Source organism: Helianthus annuus, chromosome 10 (genome assembly GCF_002127325.2).
Source record: "Helianthus annuus cultivar XRQ/B chromosome 10, HanXRQr2.0-SUNRISE, whole genome shotgun sequence".
NCBI classification, from domain to species: domain Eukaryota; kingdom Viridiplantae; phylum Streptophyta; class Magnoliopsida; order Asterales; family Asteraceae; genus Helianthus; species Helianthus annuus.
This window is the reverse complement of record NC_035442.2, coordinates 132,032,023-132,044,564: the sequence shown is the minus strand read 5'-3', so window position 1 is coordinate 132,044,564 and position 12,542 is coordinate 132,032,023. Positions and strand designations below refer to the sequence as shown.

Genomic DNA, 12,542 nt, shown 5'->3' with positions numbered 1-12,542 from the left:
ATGTAAGGTCTTCTATATTTTCAAAAACCAAGATAACTTTCTTGTTTAAATTATGGTATTTTGACTCTCACCATCATATCCTTTATATGAGTATTTGATAATTTTCTAGTTTCTTTTTTAACGCTCCACGAATCTTTCAAATGAGTTACTGGCAAAATTCACTATATCGGGATTCACTCGTCTCCAAACCGGTGAAAACCCTCACCTAGGGCCGAAGCCCATGAACACTCGCCCGAAGGCACGACAGTGCGGTGAGGTAAAAGCTGCTCAGTTCATGGATCGAACTAGCGATCTCCACCTAGAATACCAGGTGCCGCAGAAAATCATGGGGAGGGCATGAATCGAACTTGGGTCATTTAGAACACCAAGTCTCTCCCTTACCACTCCACCACCACCGCATTGGCTGATAATTTTCTAGTTAACATGGCTATTTTAATGATTTTCCCTTGATTGTATCTTTATTTTGAAGTGGTTTGTTTAGTTAATATTATGTTGTAGACTAACATCTTTATCCACTATGTATGGCAATGTAACACAATAATCTCCTAAAAATCAACACTCCTTCCTCCCATCATTCTTCTCGTCATCTTCATAAAAAACCATGTCTGATGAAGAAAGCCCACTACTTAGGCAAACGAATTGATCAAGGACTACACTGTTGTGGTGGTACTTTTTCCGATGCTAGTTAGTCAGAATCATTACAACCGCCCCACCAATGCCAATCCCTCGTCTGGAAAATGATCTTCGCCACCACCACGTTTGTTTGTTTTTTCAAGACTATTTACATAATTTCGCATACTTAGGGGACTAGGGGTGGTTCACTAGTGATAGAATCTATCACTCCCACTATCCAATCAAGTCATGCCATGTGTATAACCAATATTCTATCACTAGTGATAGAAATGTAGGGGGGGTGGTATCACTAGTGATGATATTCCAATGTACAAGTATTAATACCCAATGTACAAGTTAATACATATTCATTGATCAAGTTCAACGCGTTATACGTTTAACGCGTTTTCAAAATAACGCGTTATTCATTGAGAGGCGGCGGTGTATAACGCCGTGGTAGAAAATCATCACGGAAGAAAACGGGGGTGCCCCGAGTCCCCTTAAGGATATAAAGAATAACCAAAATCAGAAATGTATATTTTAATTTTATTTGTTAAATATGTTTTAAAATAAAGTATAGAAATATTCCCTAATCTTTGCAAAAAAAAGTTTGATTTGGTCCCTAGCTAATAGAAAGGAAACCATTAGGCAAAACTTGAATTATTCGTTTTCCACCAATTTTTTTCTATGGCAATGATTATATTTAGTAACCCCTAAACCCACCACCTTGCTCATTGCTCAATTATGTGATTTCAACATCATAAATATGTTTATAATCATTATATTGGAAATTTATGTGGAGTTACCTAACAAGTTGATGAGATTTTGGGAAAAGTATTTTTGCACTACAACTATTTCCATTTCTTTGGTTATAATTTTAGAGTTGAACCACTAAGATTCCTTTTAGCGATATGGTGGGACTTTTGTATATATCCAATGTGCATTTGAATCCGACATAACAAACCAAGAAAAATAAAAATGAAAATCGGTATTTATGTTGTTTGGATGGTATCGATTTGGTATAAATTTTGTACAACTTATTAAATTACACAAAAGTTGTCTAATGTAATCCAAAAGATTAAAGTCGGGATACATCCAAAAGGATAGCGGCACGTGTAATTTGACATATGAAAACCATATAAGCAAGTACCAATACAGGTACAATGATGTTCGGTCGGTTTCAAAACAAATTGTTACTGTACTGATATTCACTATAGCTTATGATAAAAAAAAACTATATTTTGGAACATAACTCTGTTTTCAGTAGAATTTATATGGGAATGTCAAGAAAAAAAATAACCCAAATGCGTATTCAGTTTTTTAAAGAAGTTAACAAATGAAAGGTACTATAGAAAATTTAAATTAAAAAGCGTATATTAGATGATTATATAGAAAGTGAAATTGAAACTTAAAAGAGTAAATTTCTATTTTCGTCCCTGAGATTTGTCAATTTTAACTAGTTTAACCCAAAAATCTAATTTATAACAAATCCAGCCCTAAAGTTTGCATTTCTTAACGTTTTTCATCCCTAAGGGTTGCTTTTTCATTTAATTATTAGGGATGAAAAGTGTTAAGAAATGCAAACCTTAAGGATGATTTTGTTATAAATTAGATTTCTGGACTAAACTAGTTAAAATGGATAAAGCTCAGGGACGAAAACAGAAATTTACTCAACTTAAAAAGAAAACTTGATCTGACACTTTGAGAAGTAACAATTAATGTGTGTACCACCAGCCACTGACTTTCTCGTTTGTATGGTATATAATATAATATAATATAATACAAAAATAATAATTTTAAGTCAGGCGAGTTGTGTTCGTATCAACCGTAAAATCTCATGTCGTATAGTAAACGTGTTTAACACCCATACATTACATATATGTAAAAATTATTTACATATACTAATGGTAAATTACTTTACATGCTAGATCTACTTAATCTTTATGCAAAAATATCTTGGATTAAAAATTAACTTTAATTTATCTTTACGTGTTTAATCTCTATTTTAGTATTGTCTTTGACGTGTTTCATGTTTTTTTTTTCTTAGTGTCTTCGCTTCAGCTTTAATTTATAAGGTTGATTTGTTTTTCCCTACACATGTGTTGTTTGAATTGTACTAGTATATGTTCCCGCGCTTCGTGGTGATTCAGAATCTGTTCGGTTAGTTATAGGTGCACGACTTCGATCTTAATTTGCTGAAAAGGAATTAAATAAAAGGGTATGAAAATTACTCGTAGTCTCAAATATCAAAATAGCACTTTATATAGAAATTAAAATATCAGTTTTACCACTACTTTGTAATAATTGTCGATAGGCAAATGGTAATCTTGATTGAAACATAGCAAGAATGAAAAGCGGCATTATATTTGTCAACATGCAAAAACAAAATATTGCATTTATTTTGGAAGAAGGGAGTAAAATTCTGTTATTATACAAGGAGAGATAGAACATGCACATACAGGAAAACCAATCATCTTAATGTCGAAATACACAGAGAACTTGCGTTCTTAAGTGGATTACAAATATGTAACTATTTCTGAATCTCTAAATAAACCCTTTTGGAGCATGGGTAAACTAAAGACTATTGGCTTTGGTGACTCTCAACCGGTTTTAGTACCCTACCCAATTGACATGTTCCTTTGCGCGATGTTATATTTGATTGGTGTGAGATAGAACAACCCAAATCGACCCATCCACAAATAAACGGCCCCAAACTGCCACGTCCAGTTTCATATAACATGTACCTGATTGGGTTTTAAATTAATAACATTTGGATGACATGCTATGTTACAGAATGGATGATCCAACGACACAAAATTATCAAGTTAAGACTCACATGTTATATAATTTTGATATCCACCTTTAGTTAATAAGCTGAAGTTGGATATCGAAAAATCTGATAATCACCGGGAGTATGGTTATCGACCGTAAAGTTGAGTTTCTCGTGATTATAGGTGAACTTACTGTGCTCCTTACTTGAACATTATGAATCATCTGAGTGGTTTGACTTTGTGATCTACCACTACCTTGCTTAGTTTTATGGATTTGCACATCCACTATTGACTCAAGAACCATGATATATGATGTATCATCTCCATTATTGGATGTCCTTGAAGAAACTTTCATCTCCACCACAGTTTGACCTTTTATGCCAAAAAAAAGCTAAGTTTTCCGTTGACCAAATGGCCCATTTCTCCATTATATTATACCACCCAACATCCACACAAGTAGGTCCCACTAAAACAATTCCATAACCAGATAAAAAAATATAACTTTTGTTTTGAATACGAGGCCCGTAGGCCAAGCCTGACCTAATGTTAATGGGTTTTAGGGTTGTTGTTGTAGTATTGATCTATATATATATATATATGATATATGTACATGAAATGAGAAATGAATGAAATCTTTTTCTTATGTTTGCTCTCTTGTTTATAACACGTTATCAGCACGATTACTCTCTTACATCAGTTTTTTTATCTCATTCTTTTTCACAAAATTATCATGGGAGATCCTTGACAATCTTTCGAAGATCCTTTTTGGTTATTGCTAGCATTGTGAAAAAATCAAGCGAGCACCGTAGATAAAAACCGAAGGAGAGTTACTAGGATAGGTGATGGTTGTAATGGCTATGTTGCAGTCACAACTCACAATCTCCATAAACTATGGCATGTGCCCACAGTGATAGACAACGAATTCTTCCGTTTTTCCTTTTTAGTCAACAACCAGGTAACAACTAATTCCCTTTTAATAATACATATTCTGATCATAGCACAAGCTAGGTAGTAGCTAAGTTTTAAATGAAAATATAATGCTGGGTTTCTGACCGTAAATTTAAATGGTGATCGGAGATCTGTTATAGATCTCGATTAAAACCTACTCAATCAATTGGTATGTTACCTTTCATTGTAAATTCGATCATGTGATGCAACATCCAATTTTTTTTTACGGTAACACGGTCGGTTGTTCGTGAGGGCTCAAGAAAATGGAGTGGCCTGTAACTGTAACAGCCGGTAAATTTTTCGTCTTTTCTTGATTTTCTTTCGAACGGTTTTTCCTTAATTTTTCCCTGATGATAATGAAAAAAAAATCAAATAACCGTTGGCGCACTTTTAGCAACTGAGATTATTGCTTTAAACTTAATACATTATATTTGTTTTCATTACATGAATCATGTATTAACATGGGGAATTGAATAAATTAATGCTCTCACGTAACTTAACTAAAAATGATATAAAACCCAATGATATTCATGACGGTTTTTCTTTTTTACAAACGTTACTTCCTGTTGGTTGGATTTGATGAGACCAACAATGTAATTATACACAATTAATTAATTAATTAATTAAATGACACCTTTATTAATAAGTTAATTTCATAAAACAATGTAACTATAAACAATTAATTAATTAATTAATCAATTAATGACACCTTTATTAATAAGTTAATTTCATAAAACAATGTATGTCACACCCCCAAAATAACACATGCGGAATCACCGCGGGACGTGTGACGTATCAGGATCCAAGCCACCAATCACATTGAACTACACATAATATTTAAATAAAACATTCCATTCAATTCAAAATATAAATCTAAGTCATAAGTTAAACCAAAGTAAACGTTCAGTGGAAGCATATAGTAAATTGTAAATCAACTGTTTCAAAACAAGTGTTCAAAACCAATGTAACAAGGATCCAAGAGTCTCGATCCATGACCACTCCAGCACTCCCAGATAGCAAGGCCATGATCAAGAATCTAACGACCTGCAAGCATGCGGACAAGTGTGTCAGACGACGCTGGTGAGTTCAAAGTTTGTTAACGCGTTTTAGTTAGCAGATATGAGTATAAGACGATTCAATGATTTGATGTTGTTATTAACTTGATTACCGCAGATGGCTCTAGATTTATTTGCCCAAACCCCAATGCTCTATCACACATCGGTCAAGTAGTTAAGGTAATTAGTTCACGACCGTCCTCCCCGGTACGGTGTGAGGGTGCCAAACCTAATAGCGCTATCAACTAATAACCCCGTTGCCTCCCCGGCAACTAATCGGTATATGTAAGGGGACTTAATGATAGAAATGAGTGTAATAACCAACATCCCAATAACCCGACGTTCCTCCCCGGAACGATTACCAGATGTCCCTCCCTGGGACGCATGCTTGGGAAAAGAGCAGTGAACTCACCTTAGCTTTGCTCGGTATTTATCAAATTAGCCACTCCAGTTAATCAACCAACCCTACCGTGGTTAACAATATTATCAGTTTCACAATTCAGCAAGTCATTGCTTTCACACATTTTACATTCCTCACGAGATCACAGTATATTAGTTAGTAAGTTCGCATATGAGTAACACATAACATAGCAGGTGAGTTGTTGAACCAAGTTTCTTAATCTCATTGACATGTAACATGGGTAGTGTACACACACAACAATCTATCATCCTTAATATCACAGCACCTACTATTCATCTCAGCAACATACACGGCGAAACACCCTCTATGACGAAAGGTCAACTTTCGTCGAGGTGAGGGGTGACGAAAAACCCACAGGTTTTGTCGAGATGCCTGTCGGCGAAACACCCATGTTTCATTGATATGGGTTGTGACAAGAAACCATATGTTTCGCCGAGCAGCAGTTACGGATTCAATGGTTACAGTTTGATAGGTTCTAGAACCCTAATCATCATCAACAGTTTCACCATCATCATCGATCGATCATTCAGTTTTCAATTATCAACAACATGCAACAAGTGCCTTAACAATTCGCATATTCAAATGGTCATGATCATTATAACAGTCATTCCTTTAATACTTACTTATCATTCTAACCAAACAGTAATCATAAGAAAATACAAGAACCTTCAAGACTCCATCAAACTACCCTAACCACATAACACGTTTAATGAATGATGAACATTACGCACATAAGATCCAACGTATTCACACATGATCATCACAACACAAATCGACGTATCGGATAAAGATCCAATTAACAAACAAAACACTAACCTTGATGCAGTAGCTAGGGTAATTAGACGAAGAAGATGACGCTTCGAGAGAGTTTGCTGCCGTTGATAGGTTTAGAAAGAGTCTAGGGTTGTGCAGGTTTAGGTTTAAATAGTGAATGCAGCGTGTTTTGGTTCCGTTTGGGCCGAAGCCCATTTCGGCGAATAATCACCCCGACGAAACACAATTTTTCGTCGGTTGGCCGGTGATGACGAAAGTCTAGTCTTTCGTCGTGAGCATTAAGTGGTGAAACACTTGAAAGTCTTAAGTTCTCATTTACAAACAACATAACAGTTTATATTCAACAATCCTCACAACTCTAATCTTTCAAACAATAACACCTCACATAACATAAACAATTTATCAAAACAGGATTGTCACACAAGAGATACGCAAATGAAAGAACTTGAAATCTCGGGTTATCACATCATCGCCAACTTAAAAGAAATTTCGTCCCGAAATTTGACAAGCAATCCAAAACGGTACAGTGTTAGATCAAGATGACTGGGCATTTTCCGCAGGTGCCACATCATCCCCAACTTGATTGGGAATTTCGTCCCGAAATTCACTAGTTGCATCAGATTTGGATTTGTCAGCTGGGAATAAGTGAGGGTACTTGAGCTTCATCTGATCCTTGCGTTCCCATGTGAACTCCGGTCCACGTCTTGAGTTCCAACGAACCCTCATGATCGGAATTCGGCTATGCTTACGGACCTTGACTTCCCGGTCCATGATTTCGATAGGTTCCTCGACAAACTGCAACTTGTCATCGATCTTCAGCTCTTGAAACGGTACTACAAGTGTCTCATCAGACAAACACTTCTTCAGCTGTGACACGTGGAAAACATCATGAACGTTACCCAACTCAGCAGGTAACTCTAGCTTGTAGGCCACTTTACAAATTCGCTCCCGAATTTTGAATGACCCAACATAACGAGGGTTAAGCTTGCCGCGTTTTCCAAAACGCACCACACCCTTCCAGGGTGAGACCTTCAACATAACACGATCACCAACTGCGAACTCCAAAGGTTTTCTACGCTTATCATCGTAGCTTTTCTGACGATCATGCGCTGGTGCCATGCGATTCCTGATCTGAACAATCTTCTCGGAGGTTTCAAGTACAAGTTCCGGGCCTGTAATCTGACTGTCACCCACCTCTGCCCAACAGAGAGGTTAACGACATTTCCATCCATACAATGCTTCGAATGGAGCTGCCTGTATACTGGTATGGTAGCTATTGTTATAAGAAAACTCTATCAAAGGCAAGTGTTTCTCCCAACCCTTGCCAAAATCAATCACGCACGCCCGCAGCATGTCTTCTAGTGTCTGGATGGTTCGTTCACTTTGACCATCCGTCAGTGGGTGATAAGCAGTACTCATGTCGAGGCGTGAGCCAAAAGATTTGTGCATCGACTGCCACAAATCTGAAATGAAACGCGAGTCATGATCCGAGATAATAGAGGTCGGCACCCCGTGCCTAGAAACCACTTCCTTTAGGTAGACAGTAGCTAGTTGTGAGAACTTATCTGTTTCTTTTATTGCTAGAAAGTGCACTGACTTCGTAAGACGATCAACGATCACCCAAATTGTGTCGTTCCCGTTTTGAGCTCTAGGTAGCCCAGTGACAAAATCCATTGCGATTTGCTCCCATTTCCACATGGGTATTTCTGGTTGTTGCAGCAATCTAGACGGTTTCTGATATTCCACTTTAACTTTCGAGCAGGTCAAACACTTACTCACATAAGTCACGATGTGAGCTTTCCTCTTCGTCCACCAATACATGACTTTGAGGTCCTTATACATCTTATACGAACCTAGATGAACAGAGTATCAAGACTTGTGTGCTTCGTCCATCACAAGCTCTCTAAGGTTTCCAAACAAAGGGATCCATACACGCTCCATGAAGTAGAGGATACCATCCGATCTTTCTACAAGTCGTTTTTCCATGCCCCTTAAGTACTCTACTTCGATGTTTTCCTCTTTCAACGCTTCAGTTTGTGCAGAACGGATCTAGTCAGGTAGCTTAGAATGAATGGTGAGCTGCAAAGCACGAACACATTTGGGTTTCGATTCCTTTCTACTAAGAGCATCAGCTACAACGTTAGCCTTACCCGGATGATACTTGATTGCACAATTGTAATTGTTTAAAAGTTCTACCCAGTGACGCTGTCGTACATTCAAATCCTTCTGGTCGAAAATATGCTGAAGGCTGCTGTGGTCGGTATAAATAGTGCATTTAGTACCGTACAGGTAATGCCTCCAGATTTTGAGCGCAAACACCACGGCTCCCAACTCTAAGTAGTGTGTCGTATAATTCCTTTCGTGGACCTTCAACTGTCGCGAGGCATAGGCTATCACCTTCTCACGTTGCATCAACACACAACCGAGACCCTGAATGAAAGCATTACAATATACCACAAAATCTTCTGTACCTTCAAGTAGAGACAAGATCGGTGCACTGCAGAGTTTCTGTTTTAACAACTGGAAAGCATCTTCTTGCTTCATTCCCCATGAGTATACAACGCTTTTCTGTGTCAAAGAGGTAAGAGATTGGGCGATCTTCGAAAATTCCTTTCTAAACCTGCGATAGTACCCAGCGAGTCCAAGAAATTGTTACACCTCTGAAGGAGTCTTTGGTGCCGCCCAATTTCTGATACCATCAATCTTAGCAGGATCCACGTGTATCCCTGATTCATTCACAATGTTGCAAAGGAAGTGTACCTCTCGAATCCAGAAGTCACACTTAGAGAATTTTGCGTAGAGTTGCTTCTTCCTCAGGAGTTCCAAAATAAGACGCAGGTGCCGCTCGTGATCATCCTTGTTCTTTGAGTAGATTAGAATGTCGTCGATAAACACGATAACGAAGTCGTCGAGATACGGTTTGCATACACGGTTCATGAGGTCCATGAAAACCGCTGGCGCATTCGTCAACCCAACGGCATAACTAAAAACTCATAGTACCCATACCGCGTTCGAAAAGCCGTTTTAGGAACATCCTCCTCTTGGACTCTCATCTGATGATAGCCCGATCTTAAGTCGATCTTCAAATGAAAACTCGACCCTTGCAATTGGTCAAATAAGTCGTCGATGCGTGGCAAAGGGTAGCGGCTCTTGACAGTCACCTTGTTAAGTTCCCGATAATCTATGCACATACGAAAGGACCCGTCTTTCTTCTTTACAAACAAAACTAGGGCTCCCCAAGGCGAAGAACTGGGTCAGATAAAGCCTCTATCCAACAGCTCTTGAAGTTGATTGGATATCTCTTGCAACTCTCCAGGTACAAAATGATAAGGAGCTTGAGCAATTGGGGCCACTCCTGGCACAAGATCAATCTGAAATTCCACTTGGCGGTAAGGAGGTAAACCAGGTAGTTCCTCAGGAAATACATCAGAAAACTCACGAACAACTGGCAGGTCTTCGAGCCTTCTTTCTTCTGACGGAGTGTCAGTAACAAGTGCTAGAATAGCAGGATACCCTTTTCGTAGACACTTCTGCGCCTAGAGATGATTCCAACCATCGCACCACTGCGATGCCCCTAAACCGATAAAAATTCTCCACTAGGAAGCGGTATACGCACGGTTTTCTCTTTACAGAGAATTTCCACTTGATGCATAGACAACCAATCCATACTAACCACTATATCAAAACTACCAAGGGTAACAGGAAGGAGGTCAATTTCAAACACTTGACCCACAAGATCTAGTTCACAACCCTTAAAATGTGTGAGGCTTCAATTGTCTTACCATCGGCTAACTCTACTACATGCTTAGCTTCTAGAGGTGTTGTTGCTAACCCTAATCGTTGACTGAACTCAAGGGACACATAACTCCAATCAGCACCGAAATCAAATAATACAAAAGTAAAGAGGTTGTTCACAGAAAACGTACCAGTCACGACATTTCCGTCGTTCCTAGCATCACCAGCACCGATCGTAAATACTCTTCCACGAGCACCATTGCCCTCATTATTGCCATTGTTGTTGTTCCCAGCATTGTTGTTGTTATTCTGGCTATTGTTGTTGTCGTTGACATTCTGATTCAACTGAGGGCACCCCACACTGGAAGTACCCCTTCCTATAGCCTTGGTTCTGATGGGGCTGCTGCCTTTGCTGTTGCTGATGCTGCTGATTCTGCTGCTGCTGCTGCTTTGGGTGCGGGGCTCTACAGTCTTTGGCCTCATGGCCCACCTCTTCGCACCTATGGCATGCCCGGACACATGATCCATAATGATGAAAACCACAGTTGTTGCATTTTGGCTTCTTACCAACGTAGAAGCCTTGTTTCTGATTGCTTCCCTGGCCTTGATTAACTGAGGACGACTGACTGAAACTACGGTTATTGCTGTTGTCAGGCCTTTTCTAAGATTGACTCGCACTGGTTGCTTTGTCAGTATCGTTCCATTTACGCTTGTTATCACTAGCAGGTGTGGTAGCCGTAGCAGTAGGGGTAGTAGCAGAAACACGTGGCGGTAACGCACCATGCTCGACCTCTTGGTCAATAATCTTGTGTGCTAAACGGATGATCGTAGGCAGATTGTTGAGCTTTGCAGTAGTGACCAAACTCTTTATCGATGGAGCTAGGCCCTTGATGTATAGTTCAATTCTTCGAGGTGGAGGTCGAGACAGATTAGGGCACAAAATTGCTAGTTCATGAGATTGTTTCGTGTAAGCCTCGATCTCAGACCCTTCCATCTTCAAATCATAGTACTCGGTTTCAAGTTTCTGAATTTCATCTCGAGGACAAGGCTCCTCTCGCATTAGCTCCTTGAAGTCATCCCAAGTAGTGGCGTTAGCCATCTCGATGCCCAACATTTGCACCTAGGCATTCTACCAAGTTAGGGCACCATCCTCTAGAGTGCATGTAGCATACTTCACACGGTCCCCCTCGGGACAATTACACATAGCGAACACTGATTCAGCCTTCTCAAACCAAGCAGTAATCCCACAGCCCCTTCAGTCCCACTGAACGTCTGTGGCTTACAATCCATGAATGTCTTGAATGTGCAAGCAGGTGGATGGTTCTGATTCTGATTCACTTGCTGACCTAATGGACGAAAGGAAAATACAACACAAGGGTAAGAGTTGTGTACGCGACACAAGAATAAAGAAGATTTGGCATATATCGTACTAGCTTGGTAGGCTGCTAATGCCTCAGCCACATGGGTGTTAATCAGATTTGTCAACTCAGCCTGAGTCATCGCAATGTGTCCACGTCCATGGCCTCGTCCACTAATGATTCTATATAAGGAGAGGGAATAAGTTTAAGAATCGGGATAAGGTAGGAGTCAAATCTCACGTTGACATCTACAAACTACAAAGTTTACACCAAACAATAGGGCAGAACCCTTCTCACACTCGTTAAGCCTCACTAGGACTCACATGCACCTCACGTTATTATTATGTGTGCACCCATAATAATAAGGAAATTTGCATGCTTATCTCAGTGCCTCTTAACTTGCGCAAAAAGTTTCCCCCACATTCAAATAGCACAACGAAAGGCATTACAGGATTAATAATCACAAGAGTCGAAGGGTAGTGCCACACTATCTAACTCCACAAAGACATACAGCACAGGTAATCACATCAAGGTATCGAATATGTTGTTTCATGTAAGTCGTGTGTGTGTAACTACTAAGCAAGTAATGCATAAAGTAAACAGAAGACGAACCTTGCAATCTGGAGTTGAGTGTCATGGTCGATTTTCGAAGTTGTTCGGTTATAGTCTGGTTTTATAAAAACGTTTTAAAACCTAGTTCACTATAACAAGTGGCTCTGGTACCAAACTGTCACACCCTCAAAATACCACATGCGGAATCACCGCGGGACGTGTGACGTACCAGGATCCAAGCCACCAATCACATTGAACTACACATAATATTTAAATAAAACATTCCATTCATTTCAAAATATAAATCCAAGTCAAA

General features: G+C 39.2%; 1 protein-coding gene across 1 annotated transcript; it reads right to left on the bottom strand.

Annotated features, from left to right (window-relative positions):
- Positions 1-9,835: 9,835 nt before the first annotated feature.
- On the bottom strand, positions 9,836-11,415 carry LOC110882476 (hybrid signal transduction histidine kinase E-like). Its single transcript, XM_022130484.1, has 4 exons — positions 11,053-11,415; positions 10,364-10,661; positions 10,198-10,319; positions 9,836-10,117 (listed from the first exon to the last, which is right to left on the bottom strand). The coding sequence occupies exons 1-4, from the start codon at positions 11,413-11,415 to the stop codon at positions 9,836-9,838; spliced, it is 1,065 nt and encodes a 354-aa protein (XP_021986176.1).
- Between the last annotated feature and the right edge of the window lie 1,127 nt (positions 11,416-12,542).

Bases quoted from the DNA above. Each gene is read 5' to 3' on its own strand.
- LOC110882476 (XM_022130484.1), bottom strand. From the start codon at position 11,415: ATGGCTAACGCCACTACTTGGGATGACTTCAAGGAGCTAATGCGAGAG. The intron at 10,662-11,052 runs GCTACCACACCT...GGGTGCCCTCAG, and splicing joins CTACTACCCCTACTGCTACG to TTGAATCAGAATGTCAACGA. The intron at 10,320-10,363 runs GTAAGACAATTG...GTTGTGAACTAG, and splicing joins TGTAGTAGAGTTAGCCGATG to ATCTTGTGGGTCAAGTGTTT.